This window comes from Haemaphysalis longicornis, unplaced genomic scaffold (assembly GCF_048455015.1).
Source record: "Haemaphysalis longicornis isolate Haplotype H1 unplaced genomic scaffold, Haemaphysalis longicornis Haplotype H1 scaffold_1, whole genome shotgun sequence".
Taxonomy (NCBI): Eukaryota; Metazoa; Arthropoda; class Arachnida; order Ixodida; family Ixodidae; genus Haemaphysalis; species Haemaphysalis longicornis.
The window spans coordinates 291,554,282-291,575,774 of NW_027526203.1; the positions used below are offsets into that span (position 1 = coordinate 291,554,282).

The 21,493-nt window shown below is 48.7% G+C and overlaps 1 protein-coding gene across 3 annotated transcripts in view; it reads right to left on the reverse strand.

The window, feature by feature from the left end:
• Positions 1 to 838: 838 nt before the first annotated feature.
• Positions 839 to 21,493, reverse strand: part of Sec24cd (COPII coat complex component secretory 24CD) — a 64,249-nt gene continuing 43,594 nt past the window's right edge. For all 3 annotated transcript variants that reach the window (XM_077679600.1, XM_077679601.1, XM_077679599.1), the window contains 8 exons: positions 16,670 to 16,864; positions 15,741 to 15,927; positions 15,135 to 15,329; positions 14,134 to 14,237; positions 13,887 to 13,974; positions 11,013 to 11,116; positions 3,289 to 3,378; positions 839 to 2,063 (listed from right to left, as the gene is read on the reverse strand). In XM_077679600.1, coding sequence (XP_077535726.1) covers positions 1,923 to 2,063; positions 3,289 to 3,378; positions 11,013 to 11,116; positions 13,887 to 13,974; positions 14,134 to 14,237; positions 15,135 to 15,329; positions 15,741 to 15,927; positions 16,670 to 16,864 — 1,104 coding nt within the window. In that variant the 3' untranslated portion in view covers positions 839 to 1,922. The remainder of the gene's footprint in view (positions 2,064 to 3,288; positions 3,379 to 11,012; positions 11,117 to 13,886; positions 13,975 to 14,133; positions 14,238 to 15,134; positions 15,330 to 15,740; positions 15,928 to 16,669; positions 16,865 to 21,493) is intronic.

Consider the following 21,493-nt stretch of genomic DNA (forward strand, 5'->3'; position numbering starts at 1 on the left):
AATACTCTTTTCCTGCGGTTTTACAAAGTCTTTAAAAACTATGTTCAAAGCTTTAGTGAACAGGTTCGCAAAATCTAATCCTCCTCATTAACGCATTTTTCATCTCCACCGTCTTCTCAGAGAGTGCCTTCAGAGTTGCCAAAGTGCTCACACTCCATCATGCACGACTGCTGTTGCATTTAAATCTATTCTGGGATTTTTAAAGCATGTAGTTCGTATGACCCCCTCCCTTAACCCTCTTTCATCGCTTAACGTACCTAAGGAATTCAGAGGCACTCAAGTGAGAAAAAGTTCGACTACACACTACTGCTGCAGAATAGCTACGAGTTGTTCACAAATGCACACAACATACACCCAAGCAAAGCAATTTGGCAGAACAGTGAACACACACGACTGGCGACTGGGCCGCTTTTGTCCCTCCAAGACTTTTATAGAATGAGTATGTTCCATGCTTTTGGGGAGTGAAGATTGACCAGTTCATGCAGTCGTGGGTTTTGTTTACACAGCCACCTGTTCACCCCAGACTCTACAAATACTGCGGGGTCTGTGCTACTGCTACAAATGCATCAGTGATAGATCTGCAGTGTTAGTGTGGCAATGGAACCATGCTACGGGTCCCCTCTTTACCAGGTGCGCTTGCTCTAATACATGACGACGCAAGTGTGTTGAATGAACATCATTGGTGCACTTCCCAATTGCATTCGGCGTGAGCAACTGCTTTGCAAGTGCCTGAAATGTCTGTTACATACACCTGCTCTTTCTGCCTTCGCTCTCATCTCCTCCAACTTAATAGCCACAAGCCACGCAGCAGATGAAGCAAGAAACATGCACAACCAAGAATAGATGAAAAATCTTTATTAGCATTCTAGCTCTTTCAAACCTGCCCTCTCACATGGCCATCTCTATCAGACCACAGGTAGCACATTAAGCCATGGGCGACTGAAAACGCTAGCCTGCTGCCATTTTAATTTTCTTATACCTCGCACAATTGAAATCTAGAGATGAGTCTTGTTACATGGGCTGAGCCAGTTACTAATTTGCCCCACTCCAGAAGCAACGAATTACGCACAATTTAAGAATGGCATTCTACAATGCTTGCCTTTCTCGCACACTGCTCTTGGAGATGTGTAGTGCAAAAGAAAAGCCCGCAGTAATTACGTTCCAACACTTTGTGCAGAAGCAAGGTGTGTACCCGAACAAACAAGGCATTTTTCTCCACTGGTCAGAACAAAGCAGTCCTCTGTTCTTGCACTCAATTTATAAATGGCCTGCTGACACAACACCAAAGGTACGATGCTTGAACACTGTTGCACTGGCCAGAGCAAAATGGTCCATGGTACTAGTGCTGAATGTACAGACAGCCTGCTGGCACACAGGATGCTGCAATAATTTAGCAAAGATGCTTGCGAGAAAACTAAAAAATAAGAATATAATTTCCAGCAGCACTCTTAAACAAAGACGTTTTCTTTACTTACATATTATACTGCCTCTGACTCGTTGATCAATGCAAGCAGATAGCCCGTGGATTTTTTTTTAGGAAAGCAGCTTTTTCGAAGGCATTCATCACCTAAGAATAATATGCAGGAAAAAAAAAAAAAAAAAAAGAGAGAGGCCATGGGACTTGGCAACTCAGCCCTTTTTCAGCCCTTTTGCTGTCAACTGCAGCGCAAAAACAGAGGGGCCAAGGAGAGCATTTCCCGGATTTTGACAAGCAGAACACGTCCAAATCACTTTTCCCATTTTTTTTCTCTTAGCGGCTGGCACCATGGTACAGCAGTGTTCGTTGCCAGGCACTGCAGCCGTGCCCACAAAGCCAGCTGTCGTTGGAGAGAGGCGCCAGGCCCGCCCCGGGCGGGGGGCGGAGTGGTGCTGCAAGAGGGCGGGGCCAGCTGAGGCGGCACCGGGGCTGGGCGGCAGCCCCCTCAGCTGAGCAGGCTGCGGATCTCCTTGTGCAGGTGGCAGAGGAAGTCGACGTACGAGGGCCCCAGGTCTCCGTGCCGATCTTCAACCAGGAACTGCCGGAACACCAGCTCCATCTTGTCTCCCTGGCGCACCAGGGTCAGCTGCGCACGCACACTCGTGCTGGGATTTCTTTTCGCCCTTCCTTAGCACACATCAATGGCATTCCACTTTACGTTTCCTGAATGTTTCAACCTCTTTTTAAGCGAGCTATTTTTGTGGCACGAGCAGGGTTTTTTTTTTTTTTTTGCTTAATAGGATGACTTTCAAAGACCTTTGAGTGCTTTCTTGAGGCTCCTAGAAGAAAGACTGTCAGAACTACGTAGGTAAAGCAAAATTAAAATTAAATCCAAGTAAGTTATCTGGATTCAGTGCCACAAAGCCTGAAGCCCACCGTGAACAATTGACCAGGAGTCCAGACATGCCAGCAGCACACACCACTAGCATGCACTGCCCATTCGCAAAAGTCTGCAGAATTCAGCAAACGTTGCAATCCCTTTGTCATCCCTCTGCAACGAAAACAGACCTTGTCCCAGTGTGCAATTTGTCACTGCACACTAATGACATCTGATATGGTCTTGCTGACCACAGTCTTTGCTAACTGTTCTGGCAACTGCAAGTTGAAAAACAGAAGCATTATATCACTGGCTTTAGAATGTGCAAGCTTTAGAACGAGCAACAAACAAGGCTTGTCCAAAGACTTCACAAAAAAGTCCCGGGCTATATCCACTAAGGTGAAACCTGGGGAGGGGTGAACAATGCAGTGTACGTCGGTGTTTCCCACAGCAAAAACTGCTAATGGACAAGTGCCCATTGCAGAAAAGAGCGTTTCTGGAGCCAATGCACGCCGTTGCCTCTCTCTTGCCACACAGTACGGCCTGATTGGGCGCCGGAGAAGCGCCGGTGGGAGGAGCAATTGCGTGCTTGCTGAGGCGGTGGACACCTCTCTTGCGTTGACCCGGACTTATCCAATTAAGTTGGAGACAGACTGGCCATAAGTTGTCTGTGTGTCACACGCCGCAGCATGCTAAGTAGTATGCTTTACAGGAGAAAACATGGCGTTTGAATGCAATTTAAAGACGGAATTTAACAAATTTCTGTTATGACACCAAATCCTGATTATTCCTGTATTTTCAATTAGTTTCAATCATGCTAGTTTATTCTGAACCGGTTTTATCCATTATTCACTTGTTTTTTGACATGAGGCGCCGACAACAGGAGACGCCATCAGCCCGAGCCCGTACGGTGCTTCGCCCCTACAATGTGTTAAACTCTCAAACATGGCCCCCTCCACTGGCAACTGCGATGAAATCAGCCAAGCAGGCTCACCCGCATGCAGCGCTGCCTTTCCATGCGCACCCGGGCGATGACATCCCGCACACGCCTGGAGATGGGTGTGTTCAGTTCCAGCAGGGATGTCTGCACACACAAACGCCAACGAGAAAGTATTCATCACAGACAAGAACCGACGCGTGGCAGCTTTGTCAGGTTGTCATTGGTGCATTTGGTGCCGTGAGTATTTTGTGGTTGCATATCAAGTCCTTAAAACACTCTTATTAAAGGAACACTGCAAAGCCGCCCATTTAAGGTTTACTTCTGGAAATTAATAAAAACGGCGCTTTTCAACAGGACAACAGAAGAGAACACACTGCACACTGTTCTGATCAGTATGTACCAACCAGTCAGCATCATCCTAAACTAAGGGATTTAGGCACACTGCAGACTGTGCTAGGCGAATGAGGTGTCAAGCTTGAAGTGAATGCTGACTCTAGTTGGATGATTTTCAATAGAATAAGTGTTATACAACAGTGCTGCTGCACATGCATTTTCGTCAAGCGCTGCAACAGCAGTAGATGCTGCAAAAATTGATGTAGTTACAATAACTAACCCAGCATTACAAGTAGACTGTACTGAACCATTCCAAGTGTGCTGCCCCATTTCAAGAGTGCTACCCCAAAAGGGCCACTGCTACCCTTGCAGTGTCTCCTTCCCAGGGGATGGACACACACATTAAAGAGGTTTTCATTAATGGGGGAAGTCAACGCTAAATTTTTCGCATGATATCATTCTGGTGCAGCTCATGCACCATAAGTATTGCCACTATATGCAGCCCCGCAAATGCAACTACGATGCAGCAGCTTCCCATATACAAGCACGTCAATTATTGGAAATCAAATTTGCATTTAATGTGCAAAAGCTGCACCTGGGATAAGAAGTGCACCATAGTTAATGGTTGCTAGTTAATTTAATTAACCACTTGGAGAATGTGCAGCGAGTTTGTGACACACGTGTTAATGTTTCTTGCTGCAATCAGAAAACCGGGAAGTCAATCCACAGCCCCATGCACAGTAGCACTACAACCTAGCCACTGGTCCATCACAGCAAGTCCCTTCATTATTGTGAACATCTCCGACTCTCCGTTGTTCTTTGAGAAAATATTTCACACATGAAGCACCAAAGTCTTTCAATGCCACAGTGCATTGTTACAGACACAATTTCCAATCAAAGGTTAGACATGGCAGTGCGTGACAAAGGGGCTGAAGGAGAACAAACAACTGCTTTCACAGAAAGCATAACAGCACCTTCCACAACAGACCAGTGTCCTGCAAAACATGTGTCCCTGAATTAAAGCAGTTGCCGATACAAAAAAGATTGAGCTAGCATACCGTTTCAATGGCTTGCTAAAGGGTTTTGTTCAAGAACCTCAAGATGCAACAGAGAATTTATAGACTTTTGATGTCCCTAAAAATGCAGGTCTGACAGATTTACATGTATTATGTTGAGTACAAGCTAGACCCCAGATGCTAGATCCCAGCAGATGCCAGCACAGCCGTCGGAACGAATTTCTCCGCTGTGCCAGCTATACAAATTTCATTCCCCCCCCCCCAAAGTTTTGGGGGTTTCATGTGCCGAAGCTACTTCTGGGCTACTACAAGGTCTGCGCTGAAACCTCAATACACAGGCAATCTTGTTTTTTTGCCTCCATCTGAAAAGCAGCAGCTGCAGCGGGGATGGAACCTGCACCATTGGGCCTAGCAGCACACCACCTCCTTAGCCACTGGGCCACCACAGCAGGTGCGCCCGCTATGCATTCGGAAGGTAGCACTTTCGTGCAAAAAGTAAAGAAACAAAGTCAGATAACTCAACCAGCATCCTGCAATGCTACAATAATTTGTTTCTAATGTGCTGAACATGGCAATGAATGAATGTGTTGTGAAATGGTTTATTGTTCAGCAGCGATTTAGATCTAGCACTTCACTGTCCACCAAGTTCGCGCATCACAGTTCCCGCAGCACCAACAACCCAGTCCCGTTGGTCCCGTCGACCCGCACACAGCACCCAGCACCCGTCTACACCACCATCGCACTCCGCCATACTCTGTTGATCTCCCTGCCGCTCCGATCTCCCGTGGGCTCCCTCCGCTTGATCGCGATGCCGCTGCTGATCTGCCGATGGGCTCCCGCCCCCTCACAATTCTCCCCCCCCTTAATCCGTGCATGAGGGCTTCCACGGGGGGTGGTACGTGGCAAGTTGGTCTGCGTTTGCCAACCCTTTCTGTTTCCCTGTGAGGGGATCTTTGAGGGCATACGTGTTTTGCCCTACACGGGCAGTCACCACGAAGGGGCCTAGCCGTCTGGGTGCAAGCTTTGCGGTGAAGCCTGTCCGTGCATTGCTCAAAGGGTGAGCAGTGCGAAGCACGAGGTCTCCTGCCCTGAAGGCAAACGGTCTACGTGTCCTGTTGTACTGTCGCTGCTGGAGCTCCCTAGCGTGGTCTTGATGCTGTTTGGCCATTTCAAGAGCATCTTGTAGGTAGATCTCCAGCTCCGCTGCCAGTGCATGAGAAGCGGATGGCGAGGTGTGCTCACTGCTCAGCTGCTGGCGCTCAGCCCAAGGTGTTCGCAGCTCCCGTCCATAGCAGAGGAATGCAGGAGTGAAGCCTGTGACCACGCTCTCTGTGGTGCGCATAGCAAAAGCTACTTCTGGCAGTCTCTTGTCCCAGTCTCGGTGAGATGCACAGTAGTTGACGATGGATTGCTTGACCATGGCATTGTGCCGCTCCACTGGCTGGCCTGCTGGTCTGTAGGGCACAGTGTGTCTCTCGCCAATGCCCCAATGCTTGAGGACTCCTTTCCAGAGTTTGCTGACAAATGGCTTGCCGTTGTCGCTGGAGATGGCACTGGGTGTACCATGACGACAGAAAACTTCGACCATTTTGTCAATGATAGCCTTGGAGGTTGGTGCTCGGAGAGGGAATAGCTCGACAAATTTTGTGAATGTGTCGAGCACAACCAAGATGTACTTGTGCTGCCGAGGCGTTGAAGGCAGTGGCCCAATGAGGTCCACGCTGAGTTGCTGCATGGGTTGTGTCGCCCAAGTGCTGTCCATGAGGCCCTTTGGCTTCTGTCGGTCCGGCTTGAACCTCTGACACTGCTGGCAGGCTCTGACATAGCGAGATGTGTCCGAGCGGAGGCCTAACCACATAAAACGGCTCCGGATCCGCCTCAGGGTTTTGAACAACCCTGGATGGGCGCTAAGTGGGTGGTCATGTTCCATTTGGAGAACTAGGGCCCTCAAGTGTTGTGGCAGCCAGACAACCCGCTTCAGACCTGCTGTGTAGTAGAGAAGTCCCTCCGGTGATACAGAGCTGTCCTGAGCTAAATCTCGGATGCGTTTCGCCTCCTTGGTGTCATCAGGCAAGCACCCCGTCTGAAGATACACTAGCAAGAGCTGCAGCAATGGGTCTTTCTGCTGTTCTGCCACAAGTTTGTCCGGCTCGGAAAGCACAGAGGTGTCAGTCGAGCTTACCAGGGCAGCCTCTTCCAAGATGATGGTCGGCGGTGGCTCTGGTGTTTCAATGGGGAACCAGTCCTCGGCTATGCCAGGCGGCGTTGGGTCAGGAGAGCCGGTCGGGACCCGGCTCAGCGCGTCGGCCGGTATGTTGGCACGGCCTCTACGGTGCCTGATCACGCAATTAAGACCCTGTAGTCTCAGGACCCACCTCCGTACTCTGCATGATGTTTGCTCCGTGCTGAACATCCATGCCAAGGATGCATGGTCGCAGTGAACCTCAAAGGAGGAGAACTCTATGTAAGGCCGGAATTTATCAACTGCCCACACCACGGCCAAACATTCCCACTCCTGAACAGTGTAGTTCCTCTCTGCCGTGGTGAGAGTCCTGCTAATGAAGGACACTGGTCTGAGTTGGCCATTCACCTCCTGCAGCAAGACTGCTGCGATTCCTGTGCCGCTGGCATCAGTCTCAATGATGAAAGGCCGGTTCAGATCTGGCAGGGCTACAACAACATCACTGGCCAGCGTTTCCCTCAACTCCTGAAAGGACTGCACTTGTGAATGCCCCCAGCTCCAGCGCGTACCTTTTTTGAGGAGCGTTGTGAGAGGCCTTGCTTTGTCTGAGAAGTGGGGTATGAAGTTCCTGTAGTAACCCACAAGTCCTAGGAACCTCTGGAGTTCCTTGACTGTTTTGGGCTCTGGGAAGTCTGAAACAGCCTGTACTTTGTCTGGATCTGGACGGCAGTTCCCAGGAGAAATAACGTGACCCAGGAACTTCAGTGACTGCTTACAGAGGGACACCTTAGCTGGATTGATCGTAAGATTTGCTGCTTCAATCCTGCGTAGCACCTCTGAGATGTGCTCGAGGTGCTCTGCAAATGTGTTGGAGTAGACCAGTACATCATCCAGGAATGCCATACAATAGTGGTGCTTAATGCCCTCCAAGACCTTGTCCATTAAGGCCTGAAATGTTGCTGGACCACCTGCAACGCCAAAAGGCATCCTTTTAAACTGGAACATGCCCTTGTGGCATATAAAAGCAGTCTTAGGCCGATCTTCAAGAGCAATGGGAACCTGAAAGAATCCCTGGGACAGGTCCAGGCTCGTGAACCACTTGGCTTGACCTAGCTGTGCGAGCACCCAGTCAGTACGGGGCATAGGGTGCACGGGCACTTTGGTTCTTGCATTTAGTGCCCTGTAGTCAACAGCCACCCTGTAGCCACCTGTTTTCTTGCCCACCAGAACAGGCGCGCTAGCCCACGGCCCCGTGCATGGTTCGATGAGATCTTGGCTCAACAATTCATCCACACCCTGATCAAGAATCTCTCTTTTGCGGCCATTGGCAGGGCGTAGCTTGCAGCGTACGGGGGAATGTGACCCAGTGTCGATGTTGTGCACCATTAGTGTTGTACAACCTGGTTGTGCAGTGAACAGATGCCCAAAATCATGTAGGAGCTTCTGCAGTTGTGCCTCATCTGCCACGTCACCATCAGCTGCACTGTGGGACTCTTGCAGTTCAGTATCCTCTTGCTGTGTGGCAAACAGTATCGCGAATGGTTCTGTCAGGTCTAGGTCGTCTTCACGATCCATTTCACTGCTGCGGCCCCGCGAAGTGACCACGGGCATGGGCTCTGTAGCAATTTGTCGGGCCTGTGGTGGTTTGTCAAACTTTACAACTGGCTGTGGGTCAATGCCCAGGGTCCAGCCCCCTAAGCCCATGTGCAAGGAAATGTTGGCAACTGCCAGAAAGTCTCGTCCAAGCACAACGTCGTGGCATAACTCTGGCATGAACAGAAAATGCTGTTTCCTCGAACCGCCTTCCCACTTAATGCGGCACCGCACTGCTTGAGCCGTCTCCGACCATCCTTTTGCCAGGCGAAGCATGCGCTTTTCCTCCCTGATGGTAGCCCCCGATAGCTTGGCAGCACTTAAGGCCCGCGCACTCATCAGGCTGACACTAGCCCCTGTGTCTAGCAGCGCATAAAAGGCAGTTTGCCCAACCAGAATCTCCAGCAACGGTTCTCTGCCCCCAGCTGTCGCCAGTACTTGGAGGGACGATGCGTAGCTGCTTGCCGGAGGGGCAGCTACGCCTGCCCGTTTCCCGGGCAATCCGCTTGCCTGTGGCCTGGGCGGTTGCAGCTGAAGCACCGCGAACGAGTTGCACAGGCCCGGGCCATGTGGCCCCATCCGCCACACCGGTGGCATTTCACCTCGCCTGCTCCTGGGTTGCCTCGGGGTGGAGGTCCTGGTTGCCTAGGAGGTGTGCCGCCGTGGTAGTAGCCCTGTGGCCCCGGCGGGGCCAGGCGACGCGGTCTTCCTCCGGGTGCCTGCTGTGGTGGGAGGCTTTGCAGTCCGCTGGCTGTTGGCAGCGAAAGATGCGGCTCCGGTGTCTGACCAGAGGCCATCACTGCAGTCGGCTGGAGCGACCACATGTACGGCGTCGAGACACCAGAGGCCATCACTGCAGTCGGCTGGAGCGACCACATGTACGGCGTCGAGACAATTGGAATGGCCGCCACGTTAGTGCAGGGCGCACAGCCAGCAAACGCAAGGTCAGCGGCTGCCTGCGTGCTTCTTGGCGGCGGCGGTGCATAGCGGAGGCGATGCCACGCCCGTTCCATGATGGGCCCTGCCGCCGCAGCCATGTCCTTCAGACTAGCGAAAGTCATCCCCGCTGTCAAATCCTGGAATGTAGGGTGCATTTGTCGGCGGACCCTCTCCACCTTGTCCGCTTCCGGGACGGATTCGCCGATGCGGTCATAGTATTCCGCGATCACGTGGATGAAACGCTTTAAATTTTCGGAAGGGTGCTGCGTTCGCTGGTCGAGCTCAGCCTTTAGTTTGGACTTGTAGTCCACACCCGCGAACTCGGCCTCGAACGCCGCCGTGAACGCGCTCCATTCCGAGAATCCCCCAACAAAGCGCCACCATTGTTTGGCCGTGCCGTCCAACGCCGCTGGCAGCAGCTGCACCCGGCTCTCCGTGGGGATGCCGCACACGTCGCAGTATTCTTTGTAGCGCTCAAGGAATTCTCTTGGCGACTGTCCGTCCTCATAGCCAACGAATCTGGGGAGTGCGATGGGAGCACCTTTGAGGTTCAGAGAGTCGTGGCCAGCGTGGCTGAGAGGCCTAGCTGGCGCAGGCACTCCTGTGATGGTGGCGGTGGCATCGTCCGCTGACGGGGCCGCGAGTAGCAAGTTGCGAATTTGCGCGGCAAGGCGCTCCAGTTCTATCGGTGTGCCCGACGTGCTGTCCCGTAGCTGCTGTAGTAATTCGGGTGGAATTAACGGCGCTGGTGGCGTTGCTTCCGAGCCGTCGATGTTATTCATGGTGGCCGGCGACCGGACGAGCCCCCACTTGTTGTGAAATGGTTTATTGTTCAGCAGCGATTTAGATCTAGCACTTCACTGTCCACCAAGTTCGCGCATCACAGTTCCCGCAGCACCAACAACCCAGTCCCGTTGGTCCCGTCGACCCGCACACAGCACCCAGCACCCGTCTACACCACCATCGCACTCCGCCATACTCTGTTGATCTCCCTGCCGCTCCGATCTCCCGTGGGCTCCCTCCGCTTGATCGCGATGCCGCTGCTGATCTGCCGATGGGCTCCCGCCCCCTCACAAATGAATGAACAGCTATATTTTGCCCAAGATTGGGTTAGGGAAGGCGGGAGGTGGGTGTCCTCTTCAACCCTCCCCTGTCAGACGGCAGCCAGGAGTCCTTGGGCTCTGGCGGTGTCTTCGGTCACCTGGACTACGGGTCGCAACTGAGCAGTACATCCTCCCACTGCTCTGGCGTAGTTATGTTTATTGCTGGGGGGTTTGCTCAATCTTGAAGTCGACATGCCCACAAAATGTGCACGAGCGTATCACACCCTCTCCTGAACATGGCAAGCAAATGGGGCTTCTTTATATGCCTGGGCATGGTAACACACTTGAGCCCAGTTCTTATTGCAGAACGTGACATAGCCCTGGCTGCCGTGAAACATTTGTCCATGCAAGTACATAAGTAAGTCCCCTTACCCCAACTTTCCTCTGCTAAGGACAAAAGCACAGCTAGCTGCTGATGAGTTGGGCTGCTGCCGAGCGTTTTTAATAAATCCACTAGGATGTATGTTTGAGGAAGATTTTATTAGTTGCCAAATTGTGCTCACTAACCGTCCCTGGTTCCCTTAACAACAAATGGCTCAGACAAGAGTGCAACCTGTTCATTTCACAAAACACTCCTAGGCAGGCCTATCTCGAATGTGACATTTCTCATACCTTGTCTATGTCTATCCGGGCTGCAACAGGCTGTGCGAACACGTTTTGTAGGAAGTCTGGGTCCACAGCCATTCCAATCCACAGAAACATGTGAATACCGTTCTCTGAAAGACGACAGAAATTTGTATTTAAGTTTCTAGGAATGAAATGTGCATTGTGCACAACCTGCCATGCTGTTTGCGCAGTGACTATCAGTAACTAAACAATGAAAAAAAAAAAAATTGTGCTCAAGAGAGAAAAGCGTTTATTCTGAGTTCCTGGTGCACTGCTTCCAAAGCATGAGAAGCAGCCTGCTGCTTTGAAGAGGACCATGCACAGAACACACACAGTCACTGAAACAGCCTTCATTCTGGCATTTTGCCCATATGGCATATTATAAACATACCGTAAAACCAGCGCAAAATACAGGCTGTAATATGAGGAGCAAAAAAACACACCTGCATGTAATACGAGTGAGAAAAGCTCAAAAAAGCATTTACTATTTACATTGCAGTTCACGTTAGTAGTCGTCTGTATCCCTTGTACTGCCTTCAGAAAGTCCTTCGTCGGTGATCTCTTCTCACAGAAAGTCATCTTTGTTGCCGTCAAGTGTGTTTGAGATGCTGCATTTCTTCACAGAGCAACTGACGAGCTCATCTGGGATGCTAGCCCAAGCATCCGTGATCCAGCTACAAAGCACCGCTAGTGAGGCCCGTTTCAGCCATCCGGTGCTGTTACTTCCGTTTATTTAAGGGGGGACACTGGTCTTGAAGACATTTTTGTTATTTTTGAACCATCTCCTTGAAATTTGCACATTAAGTGTGTTTTAACATCCTGAGCACAAATATGCAGTCAGTTTTCATCTATATAGTCTAAGCTCAGAGTTTTGCAACATGTTATGTCATTCCATTTCGGGCAATTTTTTAATTATCTGCTTATGATATAGCACTTGAATAATTCTTGTTCCTTTGTGCTCTCGAAGGACCAGGGAGTGCAACTATACCACAGCAGTAATTTTATCCCCGTTTCTGCAATTGCTCTGAACTTATGAAATGTCAGGCCATCAATTATCAATGTTTTCATAAAACAAAATGCATAAAAAATTGTACTAGTACAAAGAAATTTTATATTTTTCTGGTTTTACTGCACTGTTCAGTTCTTAAGCTTTCAAATGCAGCAAGAATGACGCAAATCTGACCAATACACCCCAAGATATTGTACCAAACAGTTGACCTCATGGGAAAAAAACTGGTTTTGAGAAAACAAGGCACAAAGTTCGGAAATACAGGGGAAAATGGCCATTTAGCCAACTTCAAATGGTGACAGCTTTGTAAATACCTATGGTACAGCTATAATATTTTGCATGTTCATTCTTTGGGACCCGTAGACTGCAAATAAAATACAGAAAATTGATTTTTTGGCAAATTGTTGGTCCTCAAGACCAGCGTCCCCCCCTTGATATTAACCTCATCCGCACTATGTAGCAGTGCTTCATCCGGTCTATAAGAGACTTGTTAATGCAAACATCTAGCAGTTGCAGCTGGAATGTCCCTCCTCTAGGAATGACAATGAGTGCAGTGTGAGGTTCATGCAGCAGTTTTTTCAAGGAGTCGGCCAGGTGACAGCAAAAAGTATCCCACACAAACAGTAATGGAAACCCCAGCAGTGCTCCTACCCTTTGTCCCGGCATTGCACATTTTTTAAAAACATTTCATTTTTCGGCAGTGTCTTTCACTTCAACACTACGTAGGGTGCAATGTTACGGTCATTCACCATATAGGACAACACTGCAGTGACCCACATCTTCTCATTCCCACTAACCAGCTTTTGAAGAGTTTGTGATATTGGCAACTGCTGAAAAAATACAGTGCAGCACGTATAATGCAACACCCTTTTTTTGCTGACCTTGCTGTCATTCAGTCTTGGGAAAGACTGTTCTTTAGCCCCAAGAAACTTCTCCAGGCCATTGCCTGAAAAAACTGCCTCCTCCTGTTTTCTCCAGCTGAACGCTTCCCTCAGTGACGCTTAACTGCCACCCTGCGGTGGAATTCCTGGTTGACTGCTGCCATATTGATTTTCCATTTTTAAATGCAACTGGTCACTGCCTTCGTGGTTCCAATCCTGTGCGAGATACACTTTTAGAGAATATACCTATTTATGATGCATCAGCGTCGCGTGGTCGAAATTGCACCAGTTGAAACAGTAAGCAGCCTACCGATGCCACCACAAAATGACGTTTCCTTCACTACAAGTCTCCATGACAATAGCACTATGTGACAACAAAACCAGAACTGCCAATTTCAGGCTGGAAACTTCAGGATCTATACATACTATGCAGCAGAAATTTCACACAGTAAAATTAGGAAAAAGAACCTCGTATTAAATGCGTTTTAGATGCGAAGCATCTCATGCTCGAGGCTGTGTCCCTCCCTCCCTCGTTGTCGTTGTCTGCGGTCCACACTCTACTGCGCATGCGCGTCTCTTCAGCCCCGTCAGCGTTTGGGCTGACGTCAGCACAGTCCACTATAAAAAGAAATAGTTAGGCGGCGCCCGGTTTCGGTCCCACGACTCTCTGGCCGCAACGGGAGGTACGTGGCACTCTTCCCACTGCGCTACAAACCGAGACGGGAGCATGTGCTACAAATGTGCCTTATGTCCTTCACTCATTCAAACTACGTCAAGAAGCTACTGATACAACGAAGGCACGCGAAGCTGAACGTCAACGGAAACGACAAACTGAAAACTAACGAGAACTTCAGTCGACCCCACGGCTGCTTCGCATACTACTCAGGGTTCCCCTACAGGAACATGGTGTAATTTTTTTTACGGTACGTGGGTTGCTAGCTGAATGCATGTTGTTCAGGCGCAAAAACCAGCAAAGCTTTTCTCTCTCACCCAGGAGGTAGCAGCCATCCTCCCGAATTTTTTCTGCAGTACACCGCAGTGCAACTGGCAGCTCCACAGAGTCCACATCCAGGTCGTGCTGTGGGAAAAAGCATGGTGTCACACACAGGGCTGTGCATCTAGAAATTCTGGGCAAGCAAGGCCTAGCAACCAGGAGAGCCCCGGATAACAGGCCTGGCACGGTCATGATGGCAAAACAAAAAAAGAGCTTCATAGCAGGAGGGAGAGGAGTGCTCACCAAAGGCAAGAGGCGTGGGTAGAAGTAAGCCACTGTGCTGGCCACGTCCATGCTACACAGAGACAGCATGGCAAAGCTCCGATCGTCGGTGGTCAGTTCAGGTCCTGCATACACCGAAAGAATGACACAGACATAGCAAGCCTGACCCACTGCAGTTTAAACTCTGGACAGTGCCACCGATTTTGCATCTGAAAGGGCAAGCTTACGAGTACTCAACAAGTGATGCACACCCCGCATAGTGATGCAACAGCGATAAAATTTCGCAGTACCTCAGGGGCTGAAATAAACATAATGCCAATGGCAGCAGAGGAGAGGTGCAAGAACTGTCACAAATTAGAAGGTGCAGAAATCTTTTGCGATAACACCACACCAATCGAAAACAAGGTAGGCATGGCAAGTGACTGAAGTTCAAGTGCTAATTGAAATTCCGGCAAGCAGTGCTATTAGTAAAAGTTTGAATTGAATGGTTACAATACCAGTTTACTTTATGCCGCACACCGAAGTAGAGTATCGTAAACAACTGTTAAAACAATGTCGCACTGATGTGGTGACACTTCATTTGGGGGAAAAAAAAATAAATAAATAAATATTGGAAGAAAAAAAGATGGCACTGGAAGTGTTCACTCACGAGCCAGCTATTCTGGGGGAACAAAAAACAATTACTTTTCAAATTTCGGGGGTTTAATGCGCCGAAGTTAAACCTGAGTGATGAGGCGCGGCATAGTGGAGGGCTCCACAATAATTTAGTCCACCTGTGGATCTCTGACACGCGCCAAATATCGACACACTGGCATCTTCATTTTCTGTTTCCACGAGGAAAACGGCCGACACAGCTGGGATAAAAACCCTTATCCTTGGATTCGGCAGCACGTCTTAGCCAGTGAGCCACTATGGCATGTGGCAGTTTATTGTGAGCACTTCCAGCTTCACTTTGATGCCAGCAATACAGGATCTGAAAAACTGTGTTGTGCATGGTAGGAACAGAAGCGGAGCCATCCTACCTCCGGCCAGGGCATCACTCTTGAGCAGGCAGTTGAGGTAGAGGGGCAGCAGCTTCATGCACTCGGGCAGAATGAGCTGGCCAGACGAAGAGGGGCTGGCACAGTGCTTCCGGTAGGCCGCCAGCATCTGGGCACCTCGGCCAATGCAGCCGTCGCGCACTTGTCGCGGGCTCTGCTCCAGCAACTGGCGCACAGCTGCACCAGGACTATGGGTCAGCACACGCAACACTACGGGTGCCTTCCAGTCAAAACACTTAGTGCCCCCTAAGATGCTCGTCCCAGAGCTCACTCGCAAGCTAGCTCCCCTTTTACCCTTGAACAGGCACCATGCTCAAGCTCCCCCACAATATACAATAGTCAAGAAGCCCACAGCCATACAATAAAATGAAACAGCAGCTAATAGTATGCCAGTGACAAAACTGCACGCAAGACAAAATCTTTTGACAACACTAGCGTATGAATTGAAAGCACAAACATGAAAATGCAAAAAAATTTACCCAGCGTACCTCTTTCATCAACAATGCATCATGGTGCCTCCGTTCACTCCGCAAGCAAGCTGCAAGGTGCGCACGTGTGTGCGTAAAACTATTCTGGAAGGGAATTCACCTTGTTTGGACAAGACGTTGACAATGGTGTCCAGGTCACAGTTGCGGTACATGTCGGCCATCTGGGAGCAGGTGGCCAGGGCCAGGTTGTGAAGGCGAAGCCGGCGCTGACCCCCACACGTGGTGTACAGCAGAGCCACCTGGACGAAGGCGCCTTCTTCTTCGGAGAGCTTGTCATCGTACTTGATCTGGAAGTGTGGGGAAAAGAGCACTGAATACCTGGCATCATAATGATTTCCTGACACCTCACCACATGTTCTTTCCCCTTCTTTCCTTCTCCTCTCAGAATAAGTGGGATTTCTCTGTACTGAGCTGTTTCAACCATCCCACTGGGAAAGAATGACGGTGGCCTAACGTAACCTACAGCCACAAGAAAAGCGTAGCATATTTAGTGGCTCTAGCGCACCCTAGAGCCACTAAATAAGTTATGGTAGCGTTACCGAGCCTGACCTTGTCACACCGGCGCGCTGTATCGAAATCCTCGAGAAGTAAACACAGCTGTAATGGTTGCCAAGCGGCGCCCGGACCCGGTTAGCCACAATTGGGCGCATAAAGCTGGCCACTATGGTGACAGGCACAAAAATGGCTGCCAGCATGCATCAGTCCTGTTACTCGTGTAGCTTATTTAGTGGCTCTACCCTCACCCTGACACCAGTGGCAGAAGCCCATTGCTGCAGTTCTGAAGTCAGGGAAGCACCAAAGCCAGCATCAAGTAACTGTGCTCAGTAAGTGCCTACATCTTTAAGGTAACGGCTGTCCTCCTGTTTTTTTTTTTCTTACATTTCTGATATCATACCTATGTGAAATTTCACTGTTGCAGTGGGCACTTTCTTTATGCCCATTATACCCAAAGTCTTGCCGCCCCAGAAGTGGCCTTGGCAGCCTTGCTTGCCCCGTAGAAAAGAAGAGGCCCAGGCAAGCAAGGAGTACCTCCACTGCAATGCACTTGTTGCAGTCCAGAGCAGCCAGCTCAACATCCGTGGTGTTGGCCATGTAGTAGTTGCCATAGAAGTCCGTCGGCCGAATCCCCGTGCTTGTGCGCACTCGCATGACCGCATCGAAAGCTGTGGGCTGTGAGATGTCCCGCCGGAGATCCTCCAGGAACCGGGCCCCTTCGACATCCTCCTGAAAAACGCAAGGGCCCATCGTTCTCAACACTCTCCCGGAGCTAGTTTCTCGGGCAGTTTCCACTAGCCAGAAAAAGTCAGACAGCCTGGAAGGAAAAAAAGGTGTCCCCGACGCACGCGACCACTGTGGTGAAAGGCCATTTGTGCAACATGAAGTGAGAACAGCGAAGTAAATGGGGCAAACACGCCCAGTTGCAAATTGACAGAACCCAAAATATACATCCATGAAGAAATTTAGCATCGACACGAGTTGCTAATTGCTTCCTCTAGGAAAGGACCTCTCTGGCAGCAGCCAGGTGCTGGGCAACTTCTCCCATGCATTTGGTACCAAAGGTAGAGAAAGGCTCGGCTTGGCAGGGAGGAAACTAACGAGCAATGTGCACAAGGCCCACATTGATACAACCATACTGGGTAGGAGAGGGATAGAAGCTTGTTAACTCTTTCGGGACCGCTCCATAGGCCTTCGATCACATATGATCGATGGTTTCGCGAGCCTGCAGAATACAAATTTTCGCTCGATGGAACACCTAGCGACATCTAGGAGATAGTTTGAAAACTGGAGTTTTCTCTTTTGTGAAGTTTCTTTTTTTATCGCCAGGCGGCAACGCGTCAGATATTTTATTCTGACGGGCAGTGGTTTCAAATGTAAACAAACATGGCGTCATACTCGCGCGAGCGCGATAAGAAATCCGCCTCGTCTCGTCTCGCATATCTTCGCCTTCTACTGTGGATTTTAATGATGAGAGAGGCAGTGAAGAGTCGGAATGTGGCTTTAGAGATTGGATTTCAGCTCGAGTGAGGATTCGGGTGTCGATCAGCCTGGAACATCAAATCGCGCTCAGAGGTGGGTGTTGGTTTCGGTTTCAATTGGCTCTGGAGTAAATATGTGCGCTCGAAATATGTTCTGGCTGGTTTATATTTGTTTGCTAGGGTGTTAACTACCTATGGTGGTGATCTCCTGCCACCAGTGCAGAAACGGATGAAGTTTTCGCCGAGACGAGAGCCCGCCGTGTACCTGGGCGACGACGTAGCCATGGCCTTAGTGCCAAAAAGATCACACACAAAACAAAAAACCAGTTACACCTAGCCGCATCAAACTTTTGCGATGAAGAAACAAAGCATTGTGTTAGATTTTGTATATCCTGAAATAATTTTATTATGTTTTAATATTTTGATATTTACGCTTTTTTCTATCTTTTTCTGTAGTTTTTTTACGAAGTTCTTACTTTCAGATTTTTTCATGGTTATATCGTCAGTGTTGAAGTAAAACTTGGTATTGCATGTCAAAGAGCATATAATTAGCTGCATTTTGGTATATGCTAAGGCAGGATGGTGCCTTTGCTTTATGTAATAAAAAATTTGTACCGCGACCTCCCTTTTTTATCACTTTTTCCGGCGGTCCCGAAAGAGTTAAGGGACCTTTGGTGAGTGGTCATCAACATAATCTGTAGGGGAGGAAAACCTTGGAAACAGTGGCTTGCTTTGCTGGCAGCAGATTTTAGAACAGCTGCAGCGTGGCATGGCATGTATAGTCCCCACTTGAAGATGAAACCAGTCACACGAGAATGCGGTCATGTTTTATAACAAAAACATGCTGTTGCCATTTTGGAACTTTCCCACAACTTCAAACAACTCATTTAGCTTGCTATGCAACCCTCTTTGCCTGCTGTTCCCCTCCTAGTTAACTCATTTAGCAGGTACTGTATTTTTCTATAAGTTATTTCTCATGGTAAGTGGATTTTCTTAGATATCAAAACTTGGAATTCGTCTGTTTCTTGCCCCTGCCTTTGCCTTTTTGTGATGTATAGAAGGAGGAGACAAAATTGTTCAAGCAAAGTTTCAAAAGTCAGTGGGCCAACATTACGATAGCCCTACTGCCAAGACTACCACCAACAAGGATCTCCTATGCAACGCTAACGGTTATAAAGGCTCGCTTGCTACCACTCCATTCAGTAAACCTGTCAATTGACATTTCTTATTTTCTTTTCCCAGGAAAGGAATCTGCCCACAGGCTGAAAAACTGGATTTCAAGACATGTTGTCTTGTTTTGTCAACAGCACATAGTAAGAAAGAAACTTGTGCAGTACCTTTCTCTCCTAATCGTCACTGTGAAATTGTCTGCTTCTACGCAAAGCCTGTACCCAACTACATGACTGAGCAATATTATTACTTACAAAATGAAATACCCCCCTTACAACTCCAGAACAATGTCAAACCTAAATGATTTATGTTGAGAAATTGTACTACAAGTAAACACTGCCACCTTCCATGAAATACCATGTTTTTTTACTTTTACATAGGCCCTGTTACTGCTACTAGTGCCTTCTGCCAACCTGGAGTGAACTTGGGCAGCTGCTATATGCTGAACACATCTACTGCTACCCCAAAGCAGAAAAAATTGGACACAAAGCCAGGATGTACACTTATCATTGCAACGGGAGTATGTTATGATGATGCTAGCTGCTATATGAGCACAATGCACTCTAATCCAGCCAGAAAAAACGTTTACCTATCTTACATGCAAAAATGTCACCATGTTCTATTTTAACCATTGAATACTTCCCAGTATTAGAAGAACCAAATTGACTGCAGAATTCAGTAGCTATCACAAGACACGGACCAAAACTAGCCTCCCACCAGTTGATTGGCCAGGTACATGTTCATCCTCCGCACTCGTTCACTGTATATTTCCTGCCTGCGGCAGTGCATGCCAAGCACAGAGGAGACTGCCAGTAACACATTTGTTACCAATCATCCACCTAGCTCCTGGTGTAAGCACGTTTGCAGTTGTAAACAAGCACTCATTTGAACAAACTCACTGTCACTGCTAGTCATGCATTCTCTTAGCTCCCTCAAAATACAAATCATGCACTATCTGCAAAGGGAGACAATTGCTAACCAAAGTGCAAATCTTAAAGGGACACTAAAACCTGAATAACTTTTTGTCTTAACTGAAAGAGCACGTTTCGCAGCTTTCAGCTTTTGTTCAACTTCCAATGATGCCTTGTTTGCAAATAAATAATTAAAGCGGGCATTTCTCTCCCACTTCCCTTGCATTTTTTTTCAAGACGTCAAAGAGCATGTCACAAGTGCTCAGAGTAAGCCGGGGCCCTATTTTCAATTTTAGTCTATTGTCACCATCATCCTGAATGCTGTTCTAATTGGCTGTCACTTTCATTGCAAAGTTCGGCAGCCAATCTGATAGGGGTTGTTGTTTTTCAATGTCATCTTTGCATAGCGGTGCGCACACAAAGTTGGTCACAAAGTCCCGCCCTATATAGGCAGGACTTGATGACCCTGGTGCCGCTTTCCAAGGATGTGCTCCCAACTGGGAGCAGATGTCGAAAATACATGCCTAATTTCTAAGGCCTAAGGCAGTTGTGAGCCTTCTCGCTTCAAGTCAATTGTGCTAATACCTAATTTTGCCACTGGCTATTTTACTACGTATGCGCTTGCCAGGGAAGTGGGTACGGTGGGCTCTTGCATTCACCTGCATGCATGCATCTTTTGAATGTGCTTGTACGCAAGGCGAAATATTTCAACGAAATTGAAACTGAAACAACTGGACTGGGCACTCTATTAAAAAGCACACGACGGGCAAAGTTCCTCCATACATTCTCCATTTCCTCCTCCATTGTACATTTTTCTCAAACACTCAAGCAAAAGTTACTCCACTGTACATTTACGTGTCCCCTGCTGCCTCAGTACTTCAGAAAAACATTTCGGTAAGCTCCACCAATCCCACACTTCACTTCAAGATTTGTGACGTCACAAAATGCAGTGTAAGAAGGCCTATAGGCAGTAAAACCTTTTCCAAGATTTTGGCATTTTCTGCGTTAATTACCAACTGCTGCTGCTTGTAGTGGTATACTTGTATTCATTGCACTCTAATCGCCCGACATAGGCCAGCTTGCTTTTACACTTTAGTGTCCTTTCAAATTGCGTTTGCTGCTTCCTGGCTGTGCAACATTTACTGGGCTAAAACATTTTTCTACAAAGCAATGGAACAACTACAGTCAAACTGCGTGCAGTTGCAACAACAAAAGTACGAAGCAATCTACTTAACAGGGTTGATACAAACAGATTAGGTTTATTGAATAAACCAAAGCTTCATTCACAGGCGGAACACAATATCCTCATGCATTACATAAGGAAACTTGCATGCCCATGCCGATGATGTGCTTTTTCTAAAATCATGCTGTAGCTTTAAACGACCCCGCTTTTAACAAGCAAGCAAAAGGCAGACACGCCTGCCTTCTTACACACAGCAGACGCTAACACAGTAGAATGAGGCAGACATCTACACTAGCAGAAAAAAGAAATTGCCATGCACATGACGAGCTGGAGATCATACCAAATCATTTCATTAGATACATGCAGACATATACAACAGCAAGCATGCCAAGCATAATGCACTGCCAACGCACAGGGAATGCCCCATTCCTTGACCTACGCTAGGTCGTGCGAAGCCCTGCAAACTACAACCAAGCCAGCTGGCCGCCCAGTGCCGCCCCCGAATTCGTAGCGGCTGGCGGAAGTGCCCTGACCGCGGGCAAAGGAAGGAGCTGTGCCCAGCCAGGAACCCAGCCTGCCACCACCACAGAGTGCCCCTGAGCCCAAGCTGGCG